Below are 15887 nucleotides of genomic sequence, written 5' to 3'. Positions count from 1 at the left end.
GGCTAGCTCTACCTTGGAGTTGTTCAGGTAGTTCTCTTAACAGCTCCCCTACCTCCTCCCAATGTTGATAAGCCTGTCTGCTTAGCAATGCATTAGAATTAGCTATGTGCCATTGGTTTGCTGCATTTCTTTCTACCTTCCTCCCTACAAGGTCCATCCTCTTGCTTTCCTTGTCTGGAGGTGAACCTACTGTTGGTACATTTGCTCTTTTTCTTGCTGTGGAAGTAATAATAGTGTCAGCTGGTACAGACCCTCTGATGTATATTGGGTCTTTAGGGGAATGCCTATATTTATTTTCTGCTGCAAGTGTGATAGCCTTGCATGTTGCAGGATCTTTGAATGCTTCTTTTCCCTGGTCCAATACACTTGGCAGCATTGGAAGGAATGGATTTCTTGATTGTGTTGGCAACAAAGTCTCAAATAAAAAACAAGATTGTGGTTGTTCTTCCTGTAGCTGCACTCCATATGCATCAGCAGCTTTCTTAATCACCTGATTATGCATGCCATTGTCATCTGGGGGTGATGGCCTCGAAGGATATGTTTCCACAGCATCCTCGGGTGATTCGTCGTAGAGATCTTGCTATTGCAGACTTTAGGTCTTGGAGATCGCCAATCCTGCATAAGTTTGTTTGTCCACCACAACGTCTTCTCTGAAGAAGAATCTTTCTTCGAGAGCCTTAGGTGTAGACGGAGGCATTACCTCCTCGACGACCTTCTAGACTTCTGTTGTCGTTTTCGGCTGTATATTGAATTGTTTCAAGCTTTCGTTAAACTCTTTTTTACGTTGTAAAATATTTGCTATTTCTGCTTCGAGTCTTTCTTTTCTTCTCCATCTCAGCTGCGTGTATTCTGGCATTGAGACCTTCAGCTTTACGTTTTGTGCTTGTGGACGGCGATCCGGCTGTCGAAGCATGTTTGGACCTCTCCTTTTTCGACGCCTATGTGTCCTTTTCTAGACTGTCTTTCAACGTTTTTGGCTTTCTGAGGGACTTTGCAGTTACGGAGTCCTTATCCAAGGATCCTACAGTGTGTTTTTGTTTGGATGCAACTGCGATCGAGTGCTTCGATGCAGAGTTTCCCTTCGTGGGTCTAGAATCAGATTTTCGAGACTTTTCTAGTTTGTTCGAGGTGGACGACTCACTTACCTCCTTTGAAGTCTTCTTCCCAACCTCCACGACTAACGTCTCTGTCCACGTCACTTTCTGGCCCTTCGGCGAAGTCTTCCTTGTCACTGGAGAGGCCCAGGTCACACAGCGATGGTGGTGGTCCTTGGCCTTCGCTGTCTTTCTCTCACCCTCAAAGTCTTTGGGGTGAAGTTGGAGCATGGGTTACAGTCCTTGCTTCAGTGATGCGGCGGTAGGCAACAGTTGCAAACTGGATGCTGATCTTTCTGAGCGTACTTTTGCTGACAATTTTTGCACAACTTGAACAGTGTCTTGTCCATTACCGCGCACAGGAGATCCACTGCATGCGTATTCTCCTATCGTCGCTGAAGCTTTTGTTGAACTCTGGTCGTTCTGATAGAAACATTCTACCACAGTTCTTCTGATGTTTTTTCCTTATTTTTGTTGATTCTTCTCTCCAATCTTGGGAGCTCCTTCAAAATTCATCCAGACCCTACAAGGGAAACAAAGAATCTGAAGATGGCGACCAAAGGTGGGAGCTTCCGGAGGTAACTCCTCGATGTCACAGAAGGACGCCAAATGGTGGTATGTCGACGCCCACCAACAACAAAGCAGCATTTGCAATGCAATAGGTCTCGCATTTGCGAGAGTTTGAGCTATTGACATTATAAATGACAATGCCTTTTATGTATGTGTTGGTTTTCAAAACATAAATAACAGGCATGGCCATTTATATGCGAAAATCTTAAACTCTCGCAATGCGAGACCTGTAGCATTGCAAATGCTTGTATAGCACTTTCGACCGTTCAGTATTTTTTGTAAAAATGGGATGAACAAATTGGTTAATTCACAACAAAATATGTTCTTTTTAACTTAACTTTGTGCTTGTTTCCTATTGTATTAGTTTGTGTGCAGGGGTGAAGGAGTTAAGAAATGGCCAAAAGCAGTGTGAATGCTGGAAGTTGTAGGACTGAGCTTCTCCCTGTTGCGTCCTACAATGGTGGTCACTGCTGGTGGAATAAGTAATCATGTGCTCTCTGTAGGATTGCAAAGGAGAGCTTTAATGCAAAACTTGGAGAGTATTTTATGCATAAATACAATGTGCAGCAACAGAGTTAAGATAATATTTAGAGTGTCTGGAATTCTATTCGAGAATATGCAAGAAATAAATGGTGTACGTTTACTGAGGTTTTTTGCCCTTGCCGGCCTTTTTGCTCGCGCAAACTGGCAACCTAAACAAGAGGAAAACAAATCCTAGTGAGGAGGCAGAATGGGCAGGAAGAGAGGGGAACACCCCGTGCACAGAGGGAGAGTGGGGGAGGGGGGGGGGGGGGGGGGGGGGGGGGGAATGTCGAGAGAGCTTCAGGCAGGGAGAGATGATGATTGGGCGTCGGAGGGCAGGGAGACATCATGTGGCGAGACTGTTGGAAAGAAGGAGGTGTGGCAATATCGGTAGAAACGGAAAGAGTTGCTACCCACACTCAATGGCACATGCAGTTGAATCCTATAAAGCAGGTATTAAAGATTGGGATGCACATAATTTAATATTACTAAACCAGGATTTCAAAATCACTCATATTTTTATTGTGACTCTGAGGAGGCTGTATAAAATAGCATAGCGCCGAAAGAAGAAACCGGACGTGGTTTCTCCGACACACTTTATTTAGCCTGCTATACAGATCCGTCAGCTTTTTTATAAAGAACATATTTCTCAGGCAGAGCTTTGATTCTTGCTCAGCGGTGGAGAGATTCATGCTCCAGCAGCGACAGGTCTGACTTGTGGAGTGGTGTGGCTCACTGGTTAGAGGCGGCAGACCCAGAAGCAGAGAACGGCCCGGGACTAGGGTTCAATTCCCGACGCGGCAGGGTCGTGGACAAGGGTCAACGGACTTGATAATTCTCGCCTCGGTGCCTACTCTAACCAGGGATCACACTCGGCAACTCTGGGCATTAAGCTTGCCTCATCTCTACAACGGCCCCCCACAGACGCCGGGGATGCCTGGTTTCACCTTCGAGATACCCAGAAGGGACCATCTCACAGGGAAAGCCAGGACGGGTTCCCCAGCGGTCTTCAGCGCCAGGACACCCCGAGATGGGGTAACAGTTCGCTTTACAAGTATCATCATTACATTACATTACATTATTTGTGCACAGAGAAAGAGATACAATAATGAGTGGCTCAGCTGGTGAGACGCAGGCAGTAGGGTGAGGTATGGCTTGTATGAAGCATGCGGCTAGGAGGTTGGAAGGTGCGCTGGTGGGCAGTAGGCTCAAGTGGATTTCGTGAGATCGGCTGGCCAGTTCTTTGCCACCCTGCAAGCAAAAATGTGACCGGCAGCGGCAATGAAAGCAACATGGAGAATGAGAGGGTGGGAAACGGAAGCTAAACAAGCGACAAGCCTTCTTACAGCAGTTAATTGATGGAGTCACATAAAGCTGACGACGGAGCGGGCGCGGTGTTGAAACATGGAGCCCGGCTCACGAGAAAAGTTATGCATGCCCATAATCAAATGCAAGCATTATAGACAAGCAGGCGCACGTATACAATAAAAGTGTGCGCTGTGCTGAAACATGGAACACGGCGCCTGAGAAAAGTTATGCGTGTGTTCGCAAATACTATAAAGCATACATAAAAAAAAAAAACAACAAGCAAAACAAACCAGTGCTGCGCGCGCACCACAGAGGAGCAGGGCTGGGAATCGGAAGTAGTGGTGCGCGCGCAGCACAGAGGAGTGGGGGCGAGGTAGCGCTGCAGCGAGACGAACGCGCGCTGCTGCGCATGCTATAAACAGGCGGTAATGGGTTTTGCAAAGGCAGGACATGCGCCCGCCTTTGCCCAACACGTGCATTTAAAAAATAAAAAATAAAAACACTCGCTAAAGCCAATGGCTGCCGGCAAAAGCAAAACCACACGCACAAGTGTGTGGTCAGCTTTCAAAACCCCCTTACAAGAGGTCTCGCGCTGCACGAGCAATGTGCAGAGCTAGGCGCGAGACCTAAAGAAAGGAAAAATACTACAATTTTGGATCTACCACTAGATGGGGGAATAATGCACAGCATGTAAATTCAGAAAAGATTCAAGCTGCAAAACTTTAGCTTTTCAGCTCCTCCTGAGGAGACGCCTTCCAGGATTTTTGGGGTGTCCCAGCGTTAAATATATTTTTTGAAGCCATGGTTCCCTGCTGCAGTCTCAAGTCTGATTTTCAAGACCTTTTTCAATGACGACGACTTACCTCAGTCTTTCATGGTTTATTCAGAGCTACTTCAGCAGGCTTCTAGACCTAGGAAAAACACATTCTAAAGATGGCGACAAGAGGTGGGAGCTTCCAGAGGAGGCACAAAGTCACAAAAAGCACCAAATGGGCAGATCTATCTGTACCAAACAACAACAAAAACAATACGTAGAGAAACGACTAATCAAACAAGAAGGTAGGAACATTAACGACCTAACCACTAGATGGCAGAATAATGCTCAGAATGTAAATCTAGAAAAGATTCACACTGCAAAACTGGACAGGCATCAAAGAATGAGTGCACATTTATTTGCTAAATAAATGTGGAAGTATATTTGTTACTATTTCATTTATTCACGAATTACAAAATAAATATGGCTAAATACTGATCAGATGACCCCCCAAAAAATATGATGAATACATACGGAAATGTTCAGCACATTGGTGTGGAGTCCACATGATAGCATTACAGCACTACTGAATGAATGAAAATACACTGTTCTTACCTAGGAGGTCCAGGCTCAGGAGGGGAGAGGTGTGCATAGACCAGCACCAAGAGGGACATGCACACATATTCCTAGATGAGGTACAGGTATGCGGCTAGTTAGTTAGAGCTTGGGAACAGAGGGTGGACCCCCCCCCCCCCCCGGGAGACACACACTGCACGGAGTACACTGCTTAATGGCTGAGACTAACATGCCATCCTCCGAACCAGATGCTCCACTGCACCCTATGCATGAAGTTTTGTTAAATTGTTTAAGTTTAATTCAATAGGAGTGAACTTGATGAGGACATCACCGAGCCCTGGTCTGAGGCTGGAGCCACTCACCGGCTCACCAGGATGGGGCAGGGAAGTAGCGATGGGCAGGGAAGTAGCGATAGGCAGGATCCATGGAAAAAGTAGGCAAATTAAGACTACTGGCTAGTAGACACACTGGAGGTAGGAGTTTTTACGCCCAGGCAAGTGATACGCACTATTATGATTTGTCTCCAGATTGAGTTGTATGGGGATCTGCCTAAGTGATAGATAAGAAACGTAATGTGAATATCTGAATAATAGGTTTGTACAAATGTGCTAAAAATATAAATGTCAATACAAATGTGTTTATAAAAATGAATGAAGACACCAAACTGTGGGGATTCCGGAGTACTGGATAACATTCAGCACCCCTGTGAGTCAACTGGCGATTCTTTAGGTAGTGTGAAGATTCCCATTTCAGAAGAGCAAAATGACTGGGGAATGTTCAGGTAGGGTGGCAAAGGGAAAGAAAGGAAGAAGTATGGTTGTTCGGCCCATCTAAACACTAACAAGGGCAGTGCCACAAGAAGACCCCCCCCCCCCACCCCTTAATATTTACACCCTTCAGCTAGACTTGGCACCCTGGGAGAGATGGTATAATAAGCAGGCACAGTTAAACTTCAATCAGGATGGGCTTTAGGAGGTACAAAAAGGCAGCTCAGTGAGAGAGTTTCAATGGGCAAATTGGGAATTTACAAGGCTCTCCAATCGGGTTGAGAGAGGTGGGGGACAATTAGCCAGCTTAGAGGACAAGAGAGGGGCACAGGAAACACGCAGTGTAATCTGTTGCACAGTAATTCAAACACGGAAATTACGTTTTTTGCCACTTTTTCCAGCCTAGCACCAGGGCACATTCTTTTAAAATAGCTTGCTAATAATGTAATCTCTCCATCTGGTTATATTTGAAAAAAGGAATTAACTGCTTTTTGAGGGTTCACCTTCTGTACTCCTGTGGTGGAAAAACTTTTGGAAGCATACCGTGCAAGGACCTGGAATTAATGTCAATCTCCTGCATATTTTCAATCCCACGCTGCCTAGATTTTTTCGGTTCCATTCTAAATTACATGTCTAAGACATAAGGATGGATTTTAAAAGGTTAAAATAAAAATTAACTACAAGGCATGCATTGGAGTTTCTTTTTGATCCAAAGTGGCAATAATTTAAGTGGAAATTCGGGATCAATAATGAGCTGTGGCAGGGTAGAAGCTACTCAATCAAAGAGATGGTAATGATGCTGTGCGCGAGAGGAGGGACAAAAACAAGATGGTACAAGGTAATCTATTAAATGAGAAGCGAGCAATAAAGCCAACCGGTCTTTCTTTGTTACTTCATAGGCAAATGTTGGATAAAAGATGAAAACCAAGATAGTGGTCTCCTAGAGAAGCTAAAATAATATGGGACTCAATTTCATCACACAGCACTGGCTTATGTAAAACCTACGGGAAAGTATTAGAAGTGATGCTCCTATACAAATAAACCATCATCCTGGATGCCAATTTTTAGTAAACAAATGCATACAAGTATCTGGAAAGAAAATACACAGTCCAAAAAACTGAAAGCAACTCTCCTTACAGAGTGCCCCATAGAAGATCCTGGTCTGTCTGGCTTTAGAGCTAACTTTAGCACAGAAACGGCTCTGCTAGAAGTTACAGAAACTATTAAAGCTATTAAAACTATTAAAGCTACGTTGGATAGAGGGGGTAAGGCCGTTCTGGTATTACTGGACCTCTCTGCAGCCTTCGATACCGTGCCCCATGCTAGATTACTGCAAAGACTCAGTGAAAGCGGTATTGAAGGCACGGTGTTGAATTGGTTTGCATCCTTTCTCGCCAGCCGCTCTCAAACCATCTGGTCCCCTCCTTTCTCTGCGACGATTCCGCTTATGAATGCTGGGGTGCCCCAGGGCTCAATCTTGAGTCCTACATTATTTACTTTGTATATGGCCCCTCTCGCAGAGAAAGTTGGTGCTAAAATAGTGTCATACGCTGATGACACTTAGTTGTTGTTCACCTGCGAGAAGGGAGTTGACTTCAATGGCAACTTAATTATTACCTGCCTCTCTAAAGTCTTCTCCTGGTTAAGCTATAACCACCTAAAATGTAACTCCGAGAAGTCCTAGATTATCTTTTTTGGTACATGGCAATCCGAAGCTTGGCATGTATGGTGGCCTCAGGACATGTCTCCTTCTGTGTCAGCCGTTTCCTCTGTGAAAAATTTAGGTGGCAAGTTGGACTCAACCCTTTCCATGAAGGCCCAAGTTCATACGGTAGCTGGGGTCTGCTTCGGGATGTTGAGAAAGTTACGAAATGTTCTCCCCTTCCTCTCTATCCCCTACAGGAAGACAGTGGTTCAGGCCTTGATAGTCTCTAGATTGGACTATGTTAATTACTTGTATTTCTGCCTCCCTGAATATATCTTGGGCCAACTACAAGTGATCCAGAACGCAGCGGCTAGAGCCATTTTTCTGACAGGACCTAGAAACCATACCACCCAGCTCCTGTCTTCACTACATTTGCTTCCGGTACGAAAATAATTCAGTTTAAAGCCCGGGTTCTGGTCTTTAAAGCCTTCCACAAGATTGCAGCCCCTTACCTTAGGGATCGATTCCAACCTTATCTTCCTCAGCGCACCTTGAGATCTTGAGCCCAATTCCTGATCATCACCCCTAAGGTGCAATTTTCCCAGATAGGGAGTAGATCTTTTCATGTAGTTGCTTCACGGCTGTGGAATAGCCTACCTTTCTCAGTTAGACAGAGCCCAGACCACCTTACTTTCAGGAAGTGTCTTAAAACGTGGATCTTCCAGCTATGATCCCCTGAGTAGTTAGCTTGCTTTGTTCTACGTGGCCTATATTTTTTCCAGCGCTGGGACACTCCAAGAAGTAGCCGTGCGCTTTATAAATAAGACCTAACATAACATAGTCATTATAGAGGGTATTGTGATGTCTATTAATCTATTGACCGTGAACCCCTATGCGGTTCTGTGTGAAGAACTGAAATCCTATTGGATTGTTCACTGAAAATATTGTTTTTTTATGCTGGAGTTGACTTGCTGTTTATAATGCTTGTTATATGCAGATAAGTACATTAGTGTTGCACATCAGCACAGTGCTTTTCACAAGGTTGGTCACATGATTAAAAGTCCTTCTGCATCAGAACAGATATGGAACCTGTCTTTGTAGAGAGACACCCTGCCAACTTCCAAACCAAACAAACTCTGGCTAATCCTAACAGACATTGAAGAGTGAAACGTAAAAGGTCACCGAAAATGTTCAATTTTGTGTCTTCATGTCTGCACCTGTATGCATTTTCAAAGGTAAAGGCTTATGGCTCTTTCAAGCTTGAACTCATATTACTTACAGGCACTTGGCTGAAAGAGGTAAAGATGGTGGGTAAGCGAGCAGATCAAAGTATTCATATATCTATTGTAAGGGTCACAGGGATATCCCTATCTAGCTGTAGTCTCCGCTGACATGTAAAGCGGTGTGAAAGAACAAGAGAGCCATAATCCAGAAAGGTGCAACCCAACCTCTACAGAATATGTGGTGCAACAGGTTTTATCAGCTCAGGTGCTGATGGCTGAAAAAGATGAACAGAATCACCCAAAGGAGATAGCAGCTATCGGTTTGCAGTCTTTGGTAGGGTGATTACTGCTGTGAAGAAAATGTCAATAGTGAGTAAAGCCTGATGGAAATAACTATCAACAGATGAAATATGAAAGGGTGGAAACTGCTTGTGTGTGACTCGATCCAAACACTGACATGAAACACTGAGGGCAAGAATGCTAGGTCTTTGATCGACCACAGTGGTGTGATTTGACACCAGGAACAAACTCTTCAGAGTACAGGTAGAAAGCACAACCAACTGGTCATGTCCCTGGTCTGTACATCCAGCGGAACAAATCTCAGTGATAAAGAGAATGGCATATAGAGTTCATGGTGCCAAAGGTACTGTTCTTTTTTGCTGAGACTTTACAGACCCGCTGGATGCTATGCACTACATAGCTGGAACAACAGTTGCTCAAGAAAGGCAGATGGTCTGTTTACCACAACCTGAGGCTTGGGAAAGTAATTGTATTGGCATTGGAGGTGTGTGGCCTGAAGAACCCCAATGAGTTGTCTGAAGCTTGAAATAAATGGAACTGAGGCAAAAGATTAGATCAGGCTGTAAGTGTATTTCAAGAAAGCTAGGATATTGTACCATGAAGCACTTTAGGGAAAAACAGATGTTGGCATTGTGTTACCCATCTGCAGCATTTGAAGGAACCCAGAATGGAAAAGTGAGGAAGCCAGAAGGCAACTGAAATTTCTGGTACTGGAAAGGTACAGAGACGAGAGTAACATGCACGAGTGGGGCATGTTCCGGCTGTAATGAAGTCTCTTCTGGAGTCTAGGAGGATCTGCATGTGACAGACTGCTAACATTTATTTTCATATGCTGTGGAAACAGCGTTCTATAGCTTCGTTTGGTTAAGGTTTTCCATTTGTTCAGTGAAGGGCACGGAAAATGGACCTGGAGGAGGTTAGGCTCAGAATATCATAATGGGTGCAATCCCCTTCCCAAACTATCTAACAGTACCCTTTTTTATAAAATATAAATATTTCAACAGTATGGTGAAACAAGCTCTATTTCACTAATGGCTTCCTCAAGAACAGCACACAATTATCTGAGGAACCCATACGCCTCCGTAACTCTAACTCAACTTTTGGGTCCTACTTAAAGGCACCTATCCCTCCATCTTGAGTAATGGTCCCCTGAGCCACTTACAGCCAGCCCCTGGTAGCTCTACTCAATCATCTATCACATTTTTAGTACAGCGCCACAGAAAACAATGTAGTATGTTTTACCATAAGGAGTTTAAATGTTATACTAAACATTTGAGACTAATGAATAATGTGGAAAGTGTATATGATTCTTGTCTTTTTACACAGAACAGGGGGAGGGAATACTACTTCCAACAACCCAAACAACTTTCATGACCAGTTCATTAAAATACAATGCTGAAAAACAGAATGATAGACAAAATGATAGACATTATGATTTCATTATATAGTATTGCTAAAACTTGTTTCATGACAAAACCTCACTTTCGGAGTACATTTGTCATTTGGTTCTGATATTCATCAAATAAGGTTTGGATGCAATTTAAATTAATTACCAGAAGTCGCCGCTATTTGCAGTTTACATTAACCACACTCTAGTTCAAATGCATTTCTCATGGTTAAAAACCAAACAGATTTAGCATACTTAGGATTAAATATTTTTGTTCTTCATTCATTGATGACAAAAACCTTAGGAATGACTCAAGTCTTGGACTCTTTTATTTTGAATCCAACACAGATACCCGGTGGCTTCAACCGAATAGTGTTGAAGTGAATTTAATTCATTTTACTTACTAATCTTATTACAATAATCTTCTGAGAAGTGCCTATCAAGATGTTAAATGTTGCAAATAAAGTCCTTTATTTAAAAGATCTTTTCCCCCAAAAATGTAATTATTCTGATGAACAAGTTAGCAGCTACATTTTAACGACTCATTAAGAAATAAGAGTGTTGATGTTCCCTGATGATGCTTCTATGACTAGATTAGGCACTTCTAAAAAAAATAAAAAAAAAAATAAAAAAGAAGAAGATTACTCCACATAGACAATCTTACACTAACATACACCGATAGGATATATGACGTTACGACGCGTACCGTCACAACGCGTGCTGTTACAATGCGTCTTTTACAACGCAAGTCGTGACAACGACTTGCGTTGGGGGCGCGGATCGAGAATAGTATAATTTACTATTCTAACACCAGTCCCAGTGGACACTAGGGAAGGTGTTGGAATAGTAAATATACTATTCTTAATCCTGTAGCGCCCTCCAGCGCAAGTCGTGGTTACGACTTGCGTTGTAAAGGACGCGTCTTAACAGCACTGCGTTGAAACATCCGCGGTGAAAAGGAGGTTTCCCACACCAGGACATTTTTGAAGTAGATGAAAGCCCAAACAGAAACCTACCAGAATGTTTTCCCCCCTGGGTAGGGTGGAATGAGGAGGAGATGGGTAGGGCAGTGGGAGAAATAGTTGCAGAATTTCACTACAAGGGGAAATCAGAGAAGGTAGATTTAATTTTTCATTGATTCAATTTAAACTTAATTTTTTGGACAAGCCACAGCTTGTTATAAAGTCAGCCTTTCTGACTGCCAAATGTTGAAGATGTATTACACCACAATTTAAAAACAGTATACCTGAGCTGACAATTGGGACAAGAACGGGAACAACATGTTTTCATTAGCAGGAGGCAAATGTATGCTCGGACATGCAAGCATCCCCCACCGCTTCTCTAGGACTTCAAGCCTCACTAAGTTTTACAAAAAAGTAAGAAAGTGGCTAATGTCCTGCAGTATAATGCCAAACCAGTGTATCATTTGCCTGTGAAAGTACCCTCTGCTATGAGCTTCCACAAATAGCTAATAGAACTAGCCAAAATAGCTTAATTCAAGATGGTTTGTACAGATTAAAGACCTTCAGGCTCAATACGTGCACAACTGGGGTCCATTCGGAGTACAACTAGGACTACTGCTAACAACTGTAATGCCATCTTATACTATCAATTTGTGGTACTGATATTGTTTCCAATGAGTTTACGTTTATGGTTCTAGTTTGTTTTTTTATTTCATTTTTTAATGTCCTCATATTGCCAGCTCTCATGTTGAGACTCTTCCCATCTCTCTATACTGATTGTGATGACCATCAGAGAGAGGAAGGAGTGCTACATTATGGAGAGTGCCATTTCTTATACCTGTCCCAGTTTCTCTGTTCCACCCTTGAGGATAAAACACTGGGAACTTCAGAGCCACAGGCACGTTGGCTTAATCATTGGACCCACTTAGTTTTTTCTTTCCATTCAATCAATAAAGTCCAGACCTTATCGCAGGCCGTATCTGATTCACTTGTTACTATGATGCTTTTTAAAAAAGTTCAGCAAAGGTGGGAGGGTCCTTAGACATGGCTGTATGTTCGGAAACAAATGACAATTCCTTACTATTCTATGAGGGCACCAATTTGGGAATCACCAGGGAGGCCTATATGTTTAAAAGATCACTTGAGTAAACCGCTAAAAGATGGGGTATTTACTATTCGGCAGCCCTTCGGAAAGAGGAAGTCTCGTGAGCTGGGAGACGCTCAGTAATTTGACTGAGGAAAAGCTTACAAGGTCTAAATACTATCAATTGGGCTCCTGGTGGGCTGCACAAGATTGGGCACAGGAGGAAGAAGACCCTAAATTAGACCAGATAACAAGAACAGAGCACGGGGGGAAGGAAATCTTCTACTGGTATTGGCCATTTTAGATGCAGAAGATAAGCTTGAGGCTGATGTAAGGAAACTATCGAGCAAGGAGGTTAATGAGGAGGAAGTTGAAATTAGATGTGCAAAATCATTTGAAATGTTACGAGCAGTTGTGAAACCAGCCTCATTTAAGCGTAACCATGTATTTACTGCTCACAGAGTTTACTGGACTCCGATGAAGTTAACAAAGGTCACAGGTAATAAATACTGCTGCCCAAGATGTAAGATAGAAGGAGCTGATGACAGGCAAATGTTCTTGGAATGCCAGAAAATTATGACATTTTGGTCGGATGTATGCAACTTTTTGGAAGAGCTCTGAGGTAAACAAATCAAGGTAAGCCCTTGTTTAGTGTTCTTTGGGCTATCGCAAGAGGAAGAGGTGGGGAAAAATGTTGCTTCTAAACTTATTTTGTATGCGATTTTACTTGCAAGGCGTGAGATATGCAAGAAGTTATGGTTCTAGTTGACCTGTTCCAGTTTTTATGGAACAATCATAGAATTGATGCAAAACCTAAACTCTGCTAAAAATAACCGACTTATCCAATCTCATAAGGATGGCAGAAGATCATCAATGGACCAATTCTCTGCACACTTGTATGAGATCTGGCATTAGATTTCCTGGCTACAATTATATTTTCAGAAGTAATTTTGCACAGTTCATCATGCTATATGTTTAGCAATTAGAATGTATTAGGTATAGACAATTTTCAATCACTAAAAGCTACATTCTTTCATAGTTATTGATGGGGACTGATTGTTTATCACTGCACCTTTATTTAATGAAAACAATTTAAAATGCATTTACGCTTATTACAGGTTTTGACACAGGCACAACAAAAACAATTTTCTTCAATATTTACTTTATTTTCATGTAACGTTATCCTTTTTTAATAATGTTTTTTAAACAACTTGTTTCAAGCTTTATGAGCCCGGCAGGAATGTGTGCTTAAGAGGTGTGGTTCTCCTGATGAAAAGAACCCCCAAACGAAGAGCGGAGGAAGGGGTGCAGAATTATTTATGAATACTGAACCAAAAGAATTTTTATTTGGTCACACATGCAGTTAAACATCACTATTTAATGCTCCAAAATATTAAGCTACTTACCTGCAACAATGGTTTTGCAACTTTCCCCAACACGCATCCCACAAAACATCCTGTGAAGGTAACGATGGTGGAAAAGACAGGTGCATCACAGATGACGACTGAAAACAAGGAAGCCTCAGGGGTTCTTGATCAATCCGGGATCTGGTAACTGACATTTCAACTGTCGGTGCCAAGGGTTACTTTTCAAAATTATTAACACTATTCTGGAACAAACCAATAGATGGCAGGATCTATAATAGATACCAAGATGCAAAACCAATGTTACAGGTAAGTACCTCACTCCATTGATCCATCATCTGGCCTGGTAAATGCTATTCCACTTATTCCTGACTGCACTACATCTGTCAAAGAACAGGTAACAACTTATTTCGTGTAGCTGCTAATTTAAATCTACACAAAGTAAGGCAATATTTGACAGCACTTGCTTTCTGTATCATTTCACTTTCACAATTTCTTGTCACAAAACACCCTTTGTACAAATAAATGTGGGTAAATACTCTAGTACAAAAAATGCAAAGGCTAATTGTATTTCAGTGTGACCAATCTTTGAGGCTGCTACATTGACACTGCAAATTTTATCTGCAGAAAGACCCAGACTTGCGATCTACTTAGTTGCGGACTAAACCACACACAACACGTAAACGCATATATTAGATATATACAACTACAATTCATATTTTGTTAATCTCATGTCCTTGCAGTTTTAAAAGTGGACAGCAAGGTCACAAAAAGAAAACATGCTACTTCATATGCAAAGATAAAGATACACACACAATACTGATTAATGTTAAATCATTGTTTAAACACACATTGCATAGAAGGTGTTACACAATGTCTGCCAATGCCACGCTGCCTCGAGAAACACTGCTGGACAACAAACAAAGCAGGTAATGTGGGCAGCAATCAGTATTCTGTACATTTTTGCTGCAACATTCAAGACTGCATTAAAAGAAAATATGTTTTTTTTACACACTGACTCCTCAGAGGAATGGAGGTTTCTGAAAGTGGAGTTTCTATTGTGTTGCACATCTGTCAACAGAAACTACATGCTGTGGCAACCCGTCGTGTGTGTTATATTGGACACTTGGGAAGGTCTGCCAGTGATAACTATAGTGTATTGGTTGTTAGGCTTGAAGTCATAAAGTCATAAAATGTAAATGATAACATCCGTAATACAGTAAAACAGAGGTTGGCAGCTTACATGTGAAGTGAATGGTCATCCTCAGAACCGGTACTGGAAAGCATATAAATGTAGTTATGGACAGTCAGCTGAAACCTCAAGCGGAGAGTCTCCATATGCAGACCACTAAGTGGCCAAAAGTTAAAGTAGTACAATAGGTAGCAGCAGATCCTATTGTATCGCAAATGCATGCATGTGGAGAACAAGACATAGTATTGCATTGTATGGTACACACTTCAGCAACAACTGCATAACGCTCTACAACAATTTTGATGAAGTTACAGAGGTATGGATGCCTTGAATGACATCAAAGGGTATGGCAGAAATGTCACAGCACCCAATGTAGGTATTTCTTGTCACTAGTAAACAAAAAGTCCAGCATTTTCATACTGAAACGGACATTGCAGGCAAGTGAAGCATCACAACAGAAATCCTTACCTAAATGGCTGCGGAAATGTTTGACAAATTCGATTCCCTCTGCAATTTTCTTCCAGAATTTAACATGTCCATCATGGCTGGCAGTGATGATAAAATCTGTCCTGTGTAGATTGATAAACAAATAAGTTACTAAATATCTATGGGCAAAATACTTTTTCTCAATAAGCCCTGTCTGTTGGCAGCAGACTGTAATCAACCTAATTGTATCGGTGCTTTCCCTGACTCTTTTACCAAGTGCCTCAGAATAAGTGTGTAGGAAGCTGGCTCTGTACATAATATACCAAAGTCAGGTATAATGTGCATAGAGTGCAGGGAGTCCGTGGAGATATAGCAAAGGCTAAATTAGGTATGTACTAACAGCTCTCTTTGTGGTAGTGTGGGCGAGCAGTTAGGCTTATTAGGAGGGTGTGTTAAGCATTTATTGTATTAAAGAACTTTTTTAGGAACAAAACTCGTAACATTGGTTCCTATAGGAGAAAAAGGATTAGCAGTACTCAGGTAAGTAAACGACTTACAGGTGAGTGTTTTCAGAGTTAGGAACAAGGTACCCCAAGGTCTAGGTAGGCATTCAAGTTAGACCACCAGTGGAACTAGGGAAGCCAGGTGCAGAGTGCAGGGGCGCAATGTTAGCCAATGGGGCTAAAGGGGTTTTCAATCAGGGACTGCTCACG

At 42.3% G+C, this 15887-nt stretch overlaps 1 protein-coding gene across 1 annotated transcript in view; it reads right to left on the bottom strand.

Annotated features, from left to right (window-relative positions):
* PPWD1 (peptidylprolyl isomerase domain and WD repeat containing 1) overlaps window positions 1-15887 on the bottom strand; it is a 399690-nt gene that overhangs the window by 297054 nt on the left and 86749 nt on the right. Inside the window, exon 3 of the mRNA XM_086960692.1 lies at window positions 15217-15317. Coding sequence (XP_086816818.1) covers window positions 15217-15317 — 101 coding nt within the window. The remainder of the gene's footprint in view (window positions 1-15216; window positions 15318-15887) is intronic.

The sequence above is a fragment of the Lissotriton vulgaris genome, chromosome 3_1 (genome assembly GCF_964263255.1).
Source record: "Lissotriton vulgaris chromosome 3_1, aLisVul1.2, whole genome shotgun sequence".
Classification (NCBI taxonomy): Eukaryota; Metazoa; Chordata; class Amphibia; order Caudata; family Salamandridae; genus Lissotriton; species Lissotriton vulgaris.
Note: the sequence above shows the minus strand (reverse complement) of the source record. Positions and strands in the feature narration are given on the sequence as shown.